The sequence below is a fragment of the Oncorhynchus mykiss genome, chromosome 13, assembly GCF_057628025.1.
Source record: "Oncorhynchus mykiss isolate SJ-2025 chromosome 13, ASM5762802v1, whole genome shotgun sequence".
NCBI classification, from domain to species: Eukaryota; Metazoa; Chordata; class Actinopteri; order Salmoniformes; family Salmonidae; genus Oncorhynchus; species Oncorhynchus mykiss.
The window spans coordinates 77784056-77801370 of NC_143034.1; the positions used below are offsets into that span (position 1 = coordinate 77784056).

At 40.9% G+C, this 17315-nt stretch overlaps 1 protein-coding gene across 2 annotated transcripts in view; it reads right to left on the reverse strand.

The window, feature by feature from the left end:
* alg1 (ALG1 chitobiosyldiphosphodolichol beta-mannosyltransferase) overlaps positions 1-11266 on the reverse strand; it is a 22507-nt gene extending 11241 nt beyond the window's left edge. The window contains exons 1-9 of one of the 2 annotated variants that reach the window (XM_090197784.1): positions 10937-11266; positions 10704-10781; positions 9031-9134; positions 7360-7508; positions 6301-6390; positions 5197-5307; positions 4399-4520; positions 2028-2066; positions 877-936 (exon numbers count right to left, since the gene is read on the reverse strand). In XM_090197784.1, the coding sequence (XP_090053910.1) occupies positions 877-936; positions 2028-2066; positions 4399-4520; positions 5197-5307; positions 6301-6390; positions 7360-7508; positions 9031-9134; positions 10704-10781; positions 10937-11228 (1045 nt within the window). In that variant the 5' untranslated portion in view covers positions 11229-11266. The remainder of the gene's footprint in view (positions 1-876; positions 937-2027; positions 2067-4398; positions 4521-5196; positions 5308-6300; positions 6391-7359; positions 7509-9030; positions 9135-10703; positions 10782-10936) is intronic. The other variant, XM_090197785.1, reaches the window with a different exon arrangement.
* Positions 11267-17315: the final 6049 nt, after the last annotated feature.

A 17315-nucleotide genomic window follows, 5' to 3' on the forward strand; every position in this document is an offset into this window, starting at 1 on the left:
GGTTAGAGTGTAGGGGCGGCAGGTAGCCTAGTGGTTAGAGTGTAGGGGCGGCAGGTAGCCTAGTGGTTAGAGTGTAGGGGCGGCAGGTAGCCTAGTGGTTAGAGTGTAGGGGCGGCAGGTAGCCTAGTGGTTAGAGTGTAGAGATGGCAGGTAGCCTAGTGGTTAGAGCGTAGGACTAGTAACCGGAAGGTTGCAAGTTCAAACCCCCGAGCTGACAAGGTACAAATCTGTCGTTCTGCCCCTGAACAGACAGTTAACCCAGTTAACCCAGTTCCTAGGCCGTCATTGAAAATAAGAATTTGTTCTTAACTGACTTGCCTAGTTAAATAAAGGTAAAATAAATAAAAAAACAGACTGGCAGCAGTACACTATAGTTACCCGTGACCATAAAGACTGCCAGCAGTACACTGTCAACACTATAGTTACCTGTGACCATAAAGACTGGCAGCAGTACACTATAGTTACCTGTGACCACACAGACTGGCAGCAGTACACTGTCAACACTATAGTTACCTGTGACCATAAAGACTGGCAGCAGTACACTATAGTTACCTGTGACCACACAGACTGGCAGCAGTACACTGTCAACACTATAGTTACCTGTGACCATAAAGACTGGCAGCAGTACACTATAGTTACCTGTGACCACACAGACTGGCAGCAGTACACTGTCAACACTATAGTTACCTGTGACCACACAGACTGGCAGCAGTACACTGTCAACACTATAGTTACCTGTGACCATAAAGACTGGCAGCAGTACACTGTCAACACTATAGTTACCTGTGACCACACAGACTGGCAGCAGTACACTGTCAACACTATAGTTACCTGTGATGACATAGACCAGCAGTACACTGTCAACACTATAGTTACCTGTGATGACACAGACCAGCGAGGGAAGAGAGGCTCCTGCTTTCACAAACCCCTCGTAGTCTGGTAGAGAAAACACACAAGGTTAATACAAGGGCTTGTATCCCAAACAGCACCCTACTCCCCATGTAGTGCACTACCTTTTGACCAGAGGGAGGATGGGTGGATGGATGGAAGGGAGGGAGGGTGGGTGGAAGGATGGATGGATGGGTGGGAGGAAGGATGGATGGGAAAAAGGATGGATGGATGGGAGGAAGGATGGATGGATGGGAGGAAGGATGGATGGAGGGAGGAAGGATGGATGGGTGGGAGGAAGGATGGATGGATGGATGGGAGGAAGGATGGGAGGAAGGATGGATGGATGGATGGATGGATGGATGGATGGGAGGGAGGGATGGGAGGGAGGGAGGGATGGGAGGGAGGGAGGGAGGGAGGGAGGGAGGGAGGGAGGGAGGGAGGGAGGGAGGGAGGGAGGGAGGGAGGGAGGATACATGGATGGGAGGGAGGATGGATGGATGGGAGGAAGGATGGGAGGGAGGATGGATGGATGGGAGGGATGGGAGGGAGGATGGATGGATGGGAGGGAGGATGGGTGGGTGGATGGGAGGAAGGATGGATGGGAGGGAGGAAGGATGGATGGATGGGAGGAAGGATGGAAGGGTGGGAGGAAGGATGGATGGGTGGGAGGAAGGATGGATGGGTGGGAGGAAGGATGGATGGATAGATGGGAGGGAGGAAGGGAGGATGGATGGATGGGAGGATGGATGGATGGATGGAGGAAGGATGGATGGGAGGGAGGATGGATGGATGGATGGATGGATGGGAGGGAGGGAGGATACATGGATGGGAGGGAGGATGGATGGATGGGAGGAAGGATGGGAGGGAGGATGGATGGATGGGAGGGATGGGAGGGAGGATGGATGGGAGGGAGGATGGGTGGATGGGAGGAAGGATGGATGGGAGGGAGGATGGATGGATGGATAGATGGGAGGGAGGAAGGGAGGATGGATGGATGGGAGGATGGATGGAGGAAGGATGGATGGGAGGGAGGATGGATGGATGGGAGGGAGGGAGGATGCATGGGAGGGAGGATGGATGGATGGGAGGATGGATGCTCTTTAAAATGGGGCCCAACTGCAGATGGTAATGATTACCTTCCAGAGCCTTCAGCAGAATGGAGAAGTCCTCATCCTCTGTTGAACACAGACAGGGGAAACAGTGAGACACCCTAACAAGTGTTTACACTTGACAGCTGTGTGTACTTACATTGTACACGTGTCAACTAAACACATAAAATACAATCCTGGCTCTAACACAGGAAACCTCGAGTCTGATCCCCATCCTGACCTGACTCCAAACAGAATGTAATCCCCATCCTGACCTGACGCCAAACAGAATGTAATCTGGCTCTAGCCTGATCCCCATCCTGACCTGACTCCAAACAGAATGTAATCTGGCTCTAGCCTGATCCCCATCCTGACCTGACTCCTAACAGAATGTAATCCCCATCCTGACCTGACGCCAAACAGTATGTAATCAGGCTCTAGTCTGATCCCCATCCTGACCTGACTCCAAACAGAATGTAATTTGGCTCTAGTCTGATCCCCATCCTGACCTGACTCCAAACAGAATATAATCCCCATCCTGACCTGACGCCAAACAGTATGTAATCAGGCTCTAGTCTGATCCCCATCCTGACCTGACTCCAAACAGAATGTAATCTGGCTCTAGCCTGATCCCCATCCTGACCTGACTCCAAACAGAATGTAATCTGGCTCTAGTCTGATCCCCATCCTGACCTGACTCCAAACAGAATGTAATCTGGCTCTAGTCTGATCCCCATCCTGACCTGACGCCAAACAGTATGTAATCAGGCTCTAGTCTGATCCCCATCCTGACCTGACTCCTAACAGAATGTAATTTGGCTCTAGTCTGATCCCCATCCTGACCTGACTCCAAACAGAATATAATCCCCATCCTGACCTGACGCCAAACAGTATGTAATCAGGCTCTAGTCTGATCCCCATCCTGACTTGACTCCAAACAGAATGTAATCTGGCTCTAGACTGATCCCCATCCTGACCTGACTCCTAACAGAATGTAATCTGGCTCTAGCCTGATCCCCATCCTGACCTGACTCCAAACAGTATGTAATCAGGCTCTAGTCTGATCCCCATCCTGACTTGACTCCAAACAGAATGTAATCAGGCTCTAGTCTGATCCCATCCTGACCTGACTCCTAACAGAATGTAATCTGGCTCTAGTCTGATCCCCATCCTGACCTGACTCTTAACAGAATGTAATCTGGCTCTAGTCTGATCCCCATCCTGACCTGACTCCAAACAGAATATAATCCCCATCCTGACCTGACTCTTAACAGAATGTAATCTGGCTCTAATCTGATCCCCATCCTGACCTGACTCCAAACAGAATATGATCCCCATCCTGACCTGACTCCTAACAGAATGTAATCTGGCTCTAGTCTGATCCCCATCCTGACCTGACTCCTAACAGAATGTAATCTGGCTCTAGTCTGATCCCCATCCTGACCTGACTCCAAACAGAATATAATCCCCATCCTGACCTGACTCCAAACAGAATGTAATCAGGCTCTAGTCTGATCCCCATCCTGACTTGACTCCAAACAGAATGTAATCAGGCTCTAGTCTGATCCCCATCCTGACCTGACTCCTAACAGAATGTAATCTGGCTCTAGTCTGATCCCCATCCTGACCTGACTCCTAACAGAATGTAATCTGGCTCTAGTCTGATCCCCATCCTGACCTGACTCCAAACAGAATATAATCCCCATCCTGACCTGACTCCAAACAGAATGTAATCAGGCTCTAGTCTGATCCCCATCCTGACTTGACTCCAAACAGAATGTAATCAGGCTCTAGTCTGATCCCCATCCTGACCTGACTCCTAACAGAATGTAATCAGGCTCTAGTCTGATCCCCATCCTGACCTGACTCCTAACAGAATGTAATCTGGCTCTAGTCTGATCCCCATCCTGACCTGACTCCAAACAGAATATAATCCCCATCCTGACCTGACTCTTAACATAATGTAATCTGGCTCTAGTCTGATCCCCATCCTGACCTGACTCCTAACAGAATGTAATCTGGCTCTAGTCTGATCCCCATCCTGACCTGACTCCTAACAGAATATAATCCCCATCCTGACCTGACTCTTAACAGAATGTAATCCCCATCCTGACCTGACTCCTAACAGAATGTAATCTGGCTCTAGTCTGATCCCCATCCTGACCTGACTCCTAACAGAATGTAAACTCGCACGATCAGGATGTTTGGACGAGGCTAGAACTGCTCTCGAGGTAAGAAAAACAATTTAGATTGGGGTAAAAATCCAGAAAAACTTCCCATTTAAACTGAATAAAATGCAGAGTCTCCTGCTGCTTATGAAATGGCACCCTATTCCCTATGTAGTGCACAACTTTAGACCAGAGCCCTATGGAGAATAGGGCGCCATTTGGGACTCAAACTGTGCCTGTGGGGTACTGACCGGTCCAGCTGGTGCTGCTGATCAGTAGGGCAGGTCGACCTGAGGTCAAAGTCACAGAAAGGTCACTGGGGTCACGACATGTAAACGCCGTTCTCTCTGTCACGTCACCAGGTCGCTCACCACTGTAACAGACACAGGGGTTATAACATGTGTTATGACATGTCTATGATCGTGTAATATATATTTTTATTATAGTTCTTTATCTCTCCAATATAAACAGAAACCAAGAGGATAACTGTAGTACCAGCCCTGTGTTCCTCCAGGAACCAAGAGGATAACTGTAGTACAGGCCCTGTGTTCCTCCAGGAACCAAGAGGATAACTGTAGTACAGGCCCTGTGTTCCTCCAGGAACCAAGAGGATAACTGTAGTACAGGCCCTGTGTTCCTCCAGGAACCAAGAGGATAACTGTAGTACAGGCCCTGTGTTCCTCCAGGAACCAAGAGGATAACTGTAGTACAGGCCCTGTGTTCCTCCAGAACCAAGAGGATAACTGTAGTACAGGCCCTGTGTTCCTCCAGAACCAAGAGGATAACTCTAGTACAGGCCCTGTGTTCCTCCAGAACCAAGAGGATAACTGTAGTACAGGCCCTGTGTTCCTCCAGAACCAAGAGGATAACTATAGTACAGGCCCTGTGTTCCTCTAGAACCAAGAGGATAACTGTAGTACAGGCTCTGTGTTCCTCCAGAACCAAGAGGATAACTATAGTACAGGCCCTGTGTTCCTCCAGAACCAAGAGGATAACTTTAGTGAGGGATAGTCTTGGCCAGCCTCATCAACAGACTATACTGGACTCACCAGACCCGGAACTGAGGAATAGTCTTGGCCAGCCTCATGAACAGCTGGTGCTTTAGGTCTACTGAAGTCTCCTTGAAGATAGCAGGTGGCTTGTCATACAATGTGGTCGCCCTATAGGAGGAGAATAAGACAGGTGGGATTAGTCATGACCAAGGGGTTAGTCATGGCCAAGGGGTTAGTTAAGAACAAGGGGTTAGTCATGGCCAAGGGGTTAGTCATGGCCAAGAGGTTAGTCATGACCAAGGGGTTAGTCATGGCCAAGGGGTTAGTCATGGCCAAGGGGTTAGTCATGGCCAAGGGGTTAGTCATGGCCAAGGGGTTAGTCATGACCAAGGGGTTAGTCATGGCCAAGGGGTTAGTCATGACCAAGGGGTTAGTCATGGCCAAGGGGTTAGTCATGGCCAAGGGGTTAGTCATGACCAAGGGGTTAGTCATGGCCAAGGGGTTAGTCATGACCAAGGGATTAGTCATGACCAAGGGGTTAGTTAAGACCAAGGGGTTAGTCATGACCAAGGGGTTAGATAGGGATAGGGGGGATAGATTCAGACTCCCCACTGCATCTGTCTGTCCCTCCGTCCGTCTATCTGTCTATCTGTCCGTCTATCTGTCTGTCTGTATATCTGTCTGTCCCTCCGTCCGTCTATCTGTCTATCTGTCCGTCTATCTGTCTGTCTGTATATCTGTCTGTCTATCCGTCCGTCTATCTGTGTCTCTCCGTCCGTCTATCTGTGTCTATCTGTACGTCTGTCTCTCCGTCCGTCTATCTGTGTCTATCTGTACGTCTGTCTCTCCGTACGTCTATCTGTGTCTGTCGTTCCGCCCGTCTATCGATGTCTGTCTGTATGTCCGTCCGTCTATCTGTCTCTCCGCCCGTCTATCTGTGTCTGTCTGTCTCTCCGTCCGTCTATCTATGTCTGTCTGTATGTCTGTCCGTCTATCTGTCTCTCCGTCCGTCTATCTATGTCTGTCTGTATGTCCGTCCGTCTATCTGTCTCTCCGTCCGTCTATCTGTGTCTGTCTGTATGTCCGTCCGTCGTCTGTACGTCCATCTATCTACGGATGGATTGATTGACAGACGGATGTTGAAAGTAAAACAATCCTTACCTGATGTTCCAGTTGTTCTGGAGGTCTTCCTTCATAGCGTTGGTGACACAAAGGTTATGGCTGGAGAATCGCCCAAACAACTGCTCATACCTGCCAGAGACAGGAACATGGGTCCTATTCATTAATGCACACCGTAGCTAAACAGTCTGCAACAATTTATTGGACAAATTCCGGTAGGTCCCTCCTTGATCTGCCCGTTTAGTTCCCACTGAAGAAGACCATGTTCATGCAAAGCTGTAGATACATTCAGAAAGTATTCAGACCCCTTGACTTTTTCCACATTTGTTACAGAGATGGTTGTCCTTCTGGAAGGGTGTCCCCTTTCCACAGAGGAACTCTAGAGCTCTGTCAGAGTGACCATCGGGTTCTTGGTCACCTCGATGACCAGGGCCCTTCTCCTCTGATTGCTCAGTTTGGCCGGGTGTCCAGCTCTAGGAAGAGTTTTGGTTGTTCCAAACTTCTTCCACTAAAGAATGATGGAGGCCATTGTGTTCTTGGGGACCTTCAATGCTGCAGACATGGTACCCTTCCCCAGATCTGTGCCTCGACACAATCATGTCTCAGAGCTCTACGGACAATTCCTTCTACCACAACATGACTTGGTTTTTGCTCGGACATGCACTGTCAACTGTAGGACCTTGTATAGACAGGTGTGTGCCTTTCCAAATCACGTCCAATCAATTGAATTTACCACAGGTGGACTCCAATCAAGTTGTAGAAACATCTCAAGGATGACCAATGGAAACAGGATGCACCTGATCTAAAATTCAAGTCTCATAGCAAAGGGTGTAAATACATTTTGTTTGTTTGTACATTTGCAACATTTTCCCCAAAACTATTTTTGCTTTGTCATTATGGGGTATTGTGATGTCATTATGGGGTATTGTGATGTCATTATGGGGTATTGTGATGTCATTATGGGGTATTGTGTTTAATCCATTTTAGAATAAGGCTATAATGTAACAAAATGTGGAGAAGGGGAAGGGGTCTGAATACTTTCCGAATGCACTGTATTGAATAGGGATCTATTTGGGACTCAGCCATGGTGATGTTACTGACCACTGTGCCAGCCTGACGATGGGGTGGTCCGGGCCGTGTGAGAGGGCCATGATGGTGTAGCCGTAGTTGTGCCAGTCAATGATGAACCTGGATCCTCTCAGACCACACACCAGCCATGTCACCACTATACTGGGCAGTCCTGGAGGATTCTGGGGGAGGAAGAGGTCAATAACACACCAGCCACGTCACCACTATACTGGGCAGCCCTGGAGGATTCTGGGGGAGGAAGAGGTCAATAACACACCAGCCACGTCACCACTATACTGGGCAGTCCTGGAGGATTCTGGGAGAGGAAGAGGTCAATAACACACCAGCCACGTCACCACTATACTGGGCAGTCCTGGAGGATTCTGGGAGAGGAAGAGGTCAATAACACACCAGCCATGTGACCACTATACTGGGCAGTCCTGGAGGATTCTGGGGGAGGAAGAGGTCAATAACACACCAGCCACGTCACCACTATACTGGGCAGTCCTGGAGGATTCTGGGGGAGGAAGAGGTCAATAACACACCAGCCATGTGACCACTATACTGGGCAGTTCTGGAGGATTCTGGGGGAGGAAGAGGTCAATAACACACCAGCCACGTCACCACTATACTGGGCAGTCCTGGAGGATTCTGGGGGAGGAAGAGGTCAATAACACACCAGCCACGTCACCACTATACTGGGCAGTCCTGGAGGATTCTGGGGGAGGAAGAGGTCAATAACACACCAGCCATGTGACCACTATACTGGGCAGTTCTGGAGGATTCTGGGGGAGGGGACAAGTACAACTGAACAGAATAGAATGAATAGAATAAGAATAGAAGTAGATTAGATTTTAAAGAAGTAGGATAGAATACAATAGAACAGAATAGAATGAATAGAATAAGAATAGAAGTAGATTAGAATTTAAAGAAGTAGGATAGAACACAATAGAACAGAATAGAATGAATAGAATAGAATGGCAGGTCAGGTCCTTAATAAACACTATTAAAACCAACATTAAATTAACCCTTTACTAAAGCAAAACACATTAACAGCATCCTAACAGTTGTTTTGGGGGAAATTAGAGCAGTATCTGTAGATGTCTCAGGACACAAACAGCATCCTAACAGTTGTTTTGGGAGACATTAGAGCAGTATCTGTAGATGTCTCTGGACACAAACAGCATCCTAACAGTTGTTTTGGGGGAAATTAGAGCAGTATCTGTAGATGTCTCAGGACACAAACAGCATCCTAACAGTTGTTTTGGGGGGAAATCACAGCAGTATCTGTAGATGTCTCAGGACACAAACAGGATCCTAACAGTTGTTTTGGGGAGAAATCACAGCAGTATCTGTAGATGTCTCAGGACACAAACAGGATCCTAACAGTTGTTTTGGGGGGGAATCACAGCAGTATCTGTAGATGTCTCTGGACATATGACATGATAGGTTACAGAACAGAACAGAATAGATGAAAGTTCACAGGTTTTTCTGTAAGTTCATACAGTCAATAAGTAGGAATGTTTACATTATGTTTATTGTATTGTAGTAGAACCACCTGCATGAGAATATAGGACACACACACACACACACACACACACACACACACACACACACACACACACACACACACACACACACACACACACACACACACACACACACACACACACACACACAGCAGTGTGTATTGTAGAACTATACCTGCATGAGAATATGGGACTGGACATCAGTCTTCAATAACACCAGGAGAAGCTGCAGGGACTGGAGAATCACCTTGGTAACATAGCTCACCATCCTAGGACCCACTGGAAACAGACAGACAGATGGATTTTCGTCTCAGTGCTCTCTGGTAGTGGCTCTCAGAACCAGGCTATATTATGGCATAGATTCAAGACCCAACTACTGTTATACAACCAGTGATTAGTAATGGAATAAATATTCGGTAATATGGAATAAATAAATATAATATAGTAAGTAATATAGTATACATATACAGTAATATAGTATACATATACAGTAATATAGTATACATATACAGTAATATAGTATACATATACAGTAATATAGTATACATATACAGTAATGTAGTATATGTAACCAGTAATATAGTATACGTAACCAGTAATATAGTATATATATATACAGTAATATAGTATACATATACAGTAATATAGTATACATATACAGTAATATAGTATACATATACAGTAATATAGTATACATATACAGTAATGTAGTATATGTAACCAGTAATATAGTATACGTAACCAGTAATATGGTATATATATATACAGTAATATAGTATACATATACAGTAATATGGTATACATATACAGTAATATAGTATACATATACAGTAATATAGTATACATATACAGTAATATAGTATACATATACAGTAATATAGTATACATATACAGTAATGTAGTATATGTAACCAGTAATATAGTATACGTAACCAGTAATATGGTATATATATATACAGTAATATAGTATACATATACAGTAATATGGTATACATATACAGTAATATAGTATACATATACAGTAATATAGTATACATATACAGTAATATAGTATACATATACAGTAATATGGTATACATATACAGTAATATAGTATACATATACAGTAATATAGTATACATATACAGTAATATGGTATACATATACAGTAATATGGTATACATATACAGTAATATGGTATACATATACAGTAATATAGTATACATATACAGTAATATAGTATACATATACAGTAATATAGTATACATATACAGTAATATAGTATACATACAGTAATATAGTATACATATACAGTAATATGGTATACATATACAGTAATATAGTATACATATACAGTAATATAGTATACATATACAGTAATATGGTATACATATACAGTAATATAGTATACATATACAGTAATATAGTATACATATATGGTATCAATAAATATATGGTAATATGGTATACGTAACCAGTAATATGGTATACATATACAGTAATATAGTATACAGTAATATAGTATACATATATGGTATCAATAAATATATGGTAATATGGTATAAATATACGGTAATATAGTATACATATACATTAATATAGTATACATATACAGTAATATAGTATACATATACAGTGATATAGTATACATATACAGTAATATAGTATACATATACAGTAATATAGTATACATATACAGTAATATAGTATACATATACAGTAATATAGTATACATATACAGTAATATAGTATAAATATAGTATACATATCAATAAATATACAGTAATATAGTATAAATATACGGTCATATGGCATAAATATACGGTCATGGTAAATGCTGTAAACTCCTTTCCAGATCAGTTCCAGTACCTTGGAGTCCTTTAAGTTCTGTGATTGGGATGATTGTGATCCTCTCATCCCCAATCACATCCTGATGAGGCTTGGTACCTGACAATAACCACAACATGTCGTCACAGTAGAGAAGAATAGTCGAGTTGGCAAGAGCACAAACACATCTGGGCCCCGGCCAGCAGGGAGGCCACAAATGAAAGTATAGCTCCATGCTTATTTGTACATATAACACAATCAATCTATTCATTTACCAGGGAATCCAACAAACGTTACGCTGTAGCCGTGTTTGCTGAGTGAAAGGGCATGGTACTGCATGCGAGGGCTGCGTCCGATATCCCCCAGAACCAGCACACATACACGCCGCTCCGTCAACGCGTCTCTTCTCCGTAACTTCCGCAATAACTGGGACACCAACACGGCAGTAACAGTAACGGAGACCAGTGTCCATAGTGCATTTAAAGTGGTCAGGTAAAACCCTGCCAGTAATGCGAAACCTATCAGTGAAATTGTCGCTAGAGTCATAGATGCACCGGCATCCGCCATGTTTGTTGTGACTGATGACGTGTCTCGGTGTGACGTGCCGGGGGAGGAGGGGTTCAACTGGGATTTAAAGGGACCGTGCACCTACGGTGTAATCATTAGACCAAACGTTTGTTCAACTAAAACGACAGTCTCTAATGCACAAAAATCAGGTACCCCCTCCTCTCCCCGTTACGTTCCGTTTGATTCCATTCAAGAAATGTTTTCCCATAGAATTGTATTTTACATTTCGGGACTCGTGCCGCGTTCAAATCAACTGTGAATCTCTGACTTCAGTGCGTTCCCGACAACTTGGAACTCGTAAAAAAAACGAGCTCTGACTGGTAAAATTCTATAGTTAAATGCAAACAGGAACCATGTGTACATATTTAAGATAAATACTCTAAGAGAATGGAAGAATCAAATGCTTTATTATTTAAAATGGACAAAAATCTGGCTACAGCTACAAACACCATAACACAATCTGAAGTCATATTGGGTCTTACAAGCATTGGAAACAGTGGATGAAACCAATGGCTATTGATTATGAGAATAAATAAGAAACAACGTAATAAATAAATCAAATATTGAACAAATATGTAGAAGTACTGATAGGGTGGCAACATGTGGGTATGAATGAGCAAGTGTGGTGTCATTAACATTTGTCGAGTTTTATGCTGCTGTTTTTTTACAAATCTTTTTCAATTTTGACTGTTGTGCAATAATTCCTTGCATAGTCATGCCGAGTGTTTTGTATCTATGTATGTCTAAATGTTCAATTAATTTTTTTATTAATTTGATTAATAATTACAATTGTTTAATTAAAACGTTTTGCCAATAGAATCGGCATAATGAATATGCCCCTGTTTGTTAGAGTGACTGGACCCGGACCACTGGACACAGACTGATACAACGATGTTACAATGTAACAACTCTTAGAGGAAAATGTGCTGAATAGAACCAACAAGGCTTCTGTGGCTGTCACAATGGGAGAACCCTTTGAAGAACCCTTTTGGTTCCAGGTAGAACCCTATTGGTTCCAGGTAGAACCCTATTGGTTCCAGGTAGAACCCTATTGGTTCCAGGTAGAACCCTATTGGTTCCAGGTAGAACCCTATTGGGTTCCTGGTAAACCCCTTTCCCAAGAGTTGGGAACAAGGGTTGTACATGGAACCCAAAATGGGGACAGTTGAAGAACCTGTTTGAATACCTTTTTTCTAAAAAGTGTAGCCGACCAGTGGTGATTAATTACTGTAACTACAGAGACTCTATTAAACTACAGGTACTACAGAGACTATTAAACTACAGGTACTATAGAGATTCTATTAAACTACAGGTACTACAGAGACTCTATTAAACTACAGGTACTATAGAGATTCTATTAAACTACAGGTACTATAGAGACTCTATTAAACTACAGGTAATACAGAGACTCTATTAAACTACAGGTACTATAGAGATTATATTAAACTACAGGTACTATAGAGACTCTATTAAACTACAGGTACTATAGAGACTCTATTAAACTACAGGTACTATAGAGACTCTATTAAACTACAGGTACTATAGAGACTCTATTAAACTACAGGTACTATAGAGACTCTATTAAACTACAGGTACTATAGAGATTCTATTAAACTACAGGTACTACAGAGACTCTATTAAACTACAGGTACTATAGAGATTCTATTAAACTACAGGTACTATAGAGACTCTATTAAACTACAGGTAATACAGAGACTCTATTAAACTACAGGTACTACAGAGACTCTATTAAACTACAGGTACTATAGAGACTCTATTAAACTACAGGTACTATGTAACTATATGACTGTAACTACAGAGACTCTATTAAACTACAGGTACTACAGAGACTCTATTAAACTACAGGTACTATAGAGACTCTATTAAACTACAGGTACTATAGAGATTCTATTAAACTACAGGTACTATAGAGACTCTATTAAACTACAGGTAATACAGAGACTCTATTAAACTACAGGTACTACAGAGACTCTATTAAACTACAGGTACTATAGAGACTCTATTAAACTACAGGTACTATAGAGATTCTATTAAACTACTGGTACTACAGAGACTCTATTAAACTACTGGTACTATAGAGACTCTATTAAACTACAGGTACTACAGAGATTCTATTAAACTACAGGTACTATAGAGACTCTATTAAACTACAGGTACTATAGAGACTCTATTAAACTACAGGTACTATAGAGACTCTATTAAACTACAGGTACTATAGAGACTCTATTAAACTACAGGTACTATAGAGACTCTATTAAACTACAGGTACTATGTAACTATATGACTGTAACTACAGAGATCATATTAAACTACAGGTACTATGTAACTATATGACTGTAACTATAGAGACTCTATTAAACTACAGGTACTACAGAGACTCTATTAAACTACAGGTACTACAGAGACTCTATTAAACTACAGGTACTATGTAACTATATGACTGTAACCATAGAGACTCTATTAAACTACAGGTACTACAGAGACTCTATTAAACTACAGGTACTATAGAGACTCTATTAAACTACAGGTACTATGTAACTATATGACTGTAACCATAGAGACTCTATTAAACTACAGGTACTACAGAGACTCTATTAAACTACAGGTACTATAGAGACTCTATTAAACTACAGGTACTATAGAGACTCTATTAAACTACAGGTACTACAGAGACTCTATTAAACTACAGGTACTATAGAGATTCTATTAAACTACAGGTACTATAGAGACTCTATTAAACTACAGGTACTATAGAGACTCTATTAAACTACAGGTACTACAGAGACTCTATTAAACTACAGGTACTACAGAGACTCTATTAAACTACAGGTACTATGTAACTATATGACTGTAACCATAGAGACTCTATTAAACTACAGGTACTACAGAGACTCTATTAAACTACAGGTACTATAGAGACTCTATTAAACTACAGGTACTATAGAGACTCTATTAAACTACAGGTACTACAGAGACTCTATTAAACTACAGGTACTACAGAGACTCTATTAAACTACAGGTACTATAGAGACTCTATTAAACTACCGGTACTATAGAGACTCTATTAAACTACCGGTACTATAGAGATTCTATTAAACTACAGGTACTATGTAACTATATGACTGTAACTACAGAGATCATATTAAACTACAGGTACTATGTAACTATATGACTGTAACCATAGAGACTCTATTAAACTACAGGTACTACAGAGACTCTATTAAACTACAGGTACTACAGAGACTCTATTAAACTACAGGTACTATAGAGACTCTATTAAACTACCGGTACTATAGAGACTCTATTAAACTACCGGTACTATAGAGATTCTATTAAACTACAGGTACTATGTAACTATATGACTGTAACTACAGAGATCATATTAAACTACAGGTACTATGTAACTATATGACTGTAACTATAGAGACTCTATTAAACTACAGGTACTACAGAGACTCTATTAAACTACAGGTACTATAGAGATTCTATTAAACTACAGGTACTATGTAACTATATGACTGTAACCATAGAGATCATATTAAACTACAGGTACTATGTAACTATATGACTGTAACTATAGAGACTCTATTAAACTACAGGTACTACAGAGACTCTATTAAACTACAGGTACTATAGAGACTCTATTAAACTACAGGTACTACAGAGACTCTATTAAACTACAGGTACTATAGAGATTCTATTAAACTACAGGTACTATGTAACTATATGACTGTAACTATAGAGACTCTATTAAACTACAGTTACTACAGAGACTCTATTAAACTACAGGTACTATAGAGATTCTATTAAACTACAGGTACTATGTAACTATATGACTGTAACCATAGAGACTCTATTAAACTACAGGTACTACAGAGACTCTATTAAACTACAGGTACTATAGAGACTCTATTAAACTACAGGTACTATGTAACTATATGACTGTAACCATAGAGACTCTATTAAACTACAGGTACTACAGAGACTCTATTAAACTACAGGTACTACAGAGACTCTATTAAACTACAGGTACTATAGAGATTCTATTAAACTACAGGTACTATAGAGACTCTATTAAACTACAGGTACTATAGAGACTCTATTAAACTACCGGTACTATAGAGACTCTATTAAACTACAGGTACTATAGAGACTCTATTAAACTACAGGTACTATAGAGACTCTATTAAACTACAGGTACTACAGAGACTCTATTAAACTACAGGTACTACAGAGACTCTATTAAACTACAGGTACTATAGAGACTCTATTAAACTACAGGTACCACAGAGACTCTATTAAACTCCAGGTACTATAGAGATTCTATTAAACTACAGGTACTATGTAACTATATGACTGTAACTACAGAGACTCTATTAAACTACAGGTACTATGTAACTATATGACTGTAACTACAGAGATTCTATTAAACTACAGGTACTATAGAGATTCTAATAAACTACAGGTACTATAGAGATTCTATTAAACTACAGGTACTATAGAGACTCTATTAAACTATAGGTACTACAGAGACTCTATTAAACTACTGGTACTACAGAGACTCTATTAAACTACAGGTACTATAGAGACTCTATTAAACTACAGGTACTATAGAGACTCTATTAAACTACCGGTACTATAGAGATTCTATTAAACTACCGGTACTATAGAGACTCTATTAAACTACTGGTACTACAGAGACTCTATTAAACTACTGGTACTACAGAGACTCTATTAAACTACAGGTACTACAGAGACTATATTAAACTACAGGTACTACAGAGACTCTATTAAACTACAGGTACTACAGAGACTCTATTAAACTACAGGTACTACAGAGACTATATTAAACTACAGGTACTACAGAGACTCTATTAAACTACAGGTACTATAGAGACTCTATTAAACTACAGGTACTATGTAACTATATGACTGTAACCATAGAGACTCTATTAAACTACAGGTACTACAGAGACTCTATTAAACTACAGGTACTATAGAGACTCTATTAAACTACAGGTACTATGTAACTATATGACTGTAACCATAGAGACTCTATTAAACTACAGGTACTACAGAGACTATATTAAACTACAGGTACTACAGAGACTATATTAAACTACAGGTACTATAGAGATTATATTAAACTACTGTAACTACAGAGACTCTATTAAACTACAGGTACTATAGAGACTCTATTAAACTACAGGTACTATAGAGATTCTATTAAACTACTGGTACTATAGAGACTCTATTAAACTACAGGTACTACAGAGACTCTATTAAACTACAGGTACTATAGAGACTCTATTAAACTACTGGTACTACAGAGACTCTATTAAACTACAGGTACTACAGAGACTCTATTAAACTACAGGTACTACAGAGACTCTATTAAACTACAGGTACTACAGAGACTCTATTAAACTACAGGTACTATAGAGACTCTATTAAACTACTGGTACTACAGAGACTCTATTAAACTACAGGTACTATAGAGACTCTATTAAACTACAGGTACTATAGAGACTCTATTAAACTACTGGTACTATAGAGACTCTATTAAACTACAGGTACTACAGAGACTCTATTAAACTACAGGTACTACAGAGACTCTATTAAACTACAGGTCCTATAGAGATTCTATTAAACTACTGGTACTATAGAGACTCTATTAAACTACTGGTACTACAGAGACTCTATTAAACTACTGGTACTACAGAGACTCTATTAAACTACAGGTACTACAGAGACTCTATTAAACTACAGGTACTATAGAGATTCTATTAAACTACTGGTACTATAGAGACTCTATTAAACTACTGGTACTATAGAGACTCTATTAAACTACAGGTACTACAGAGACTCTATTAAACTACAGGTACTATAGAGACTCTATTAAACTACAGGTACTATAGAGACTCTATTAAACTACAGGTACTATAGAGACTCTATTAAACTACAGGTACTATAGAGACTCTATTAAACTACAGGTACTATAGAGACTCTATTAAACTACAGGTACTATAGAGACTCTATTAAACTACCGGTACTATAGAGATTCTA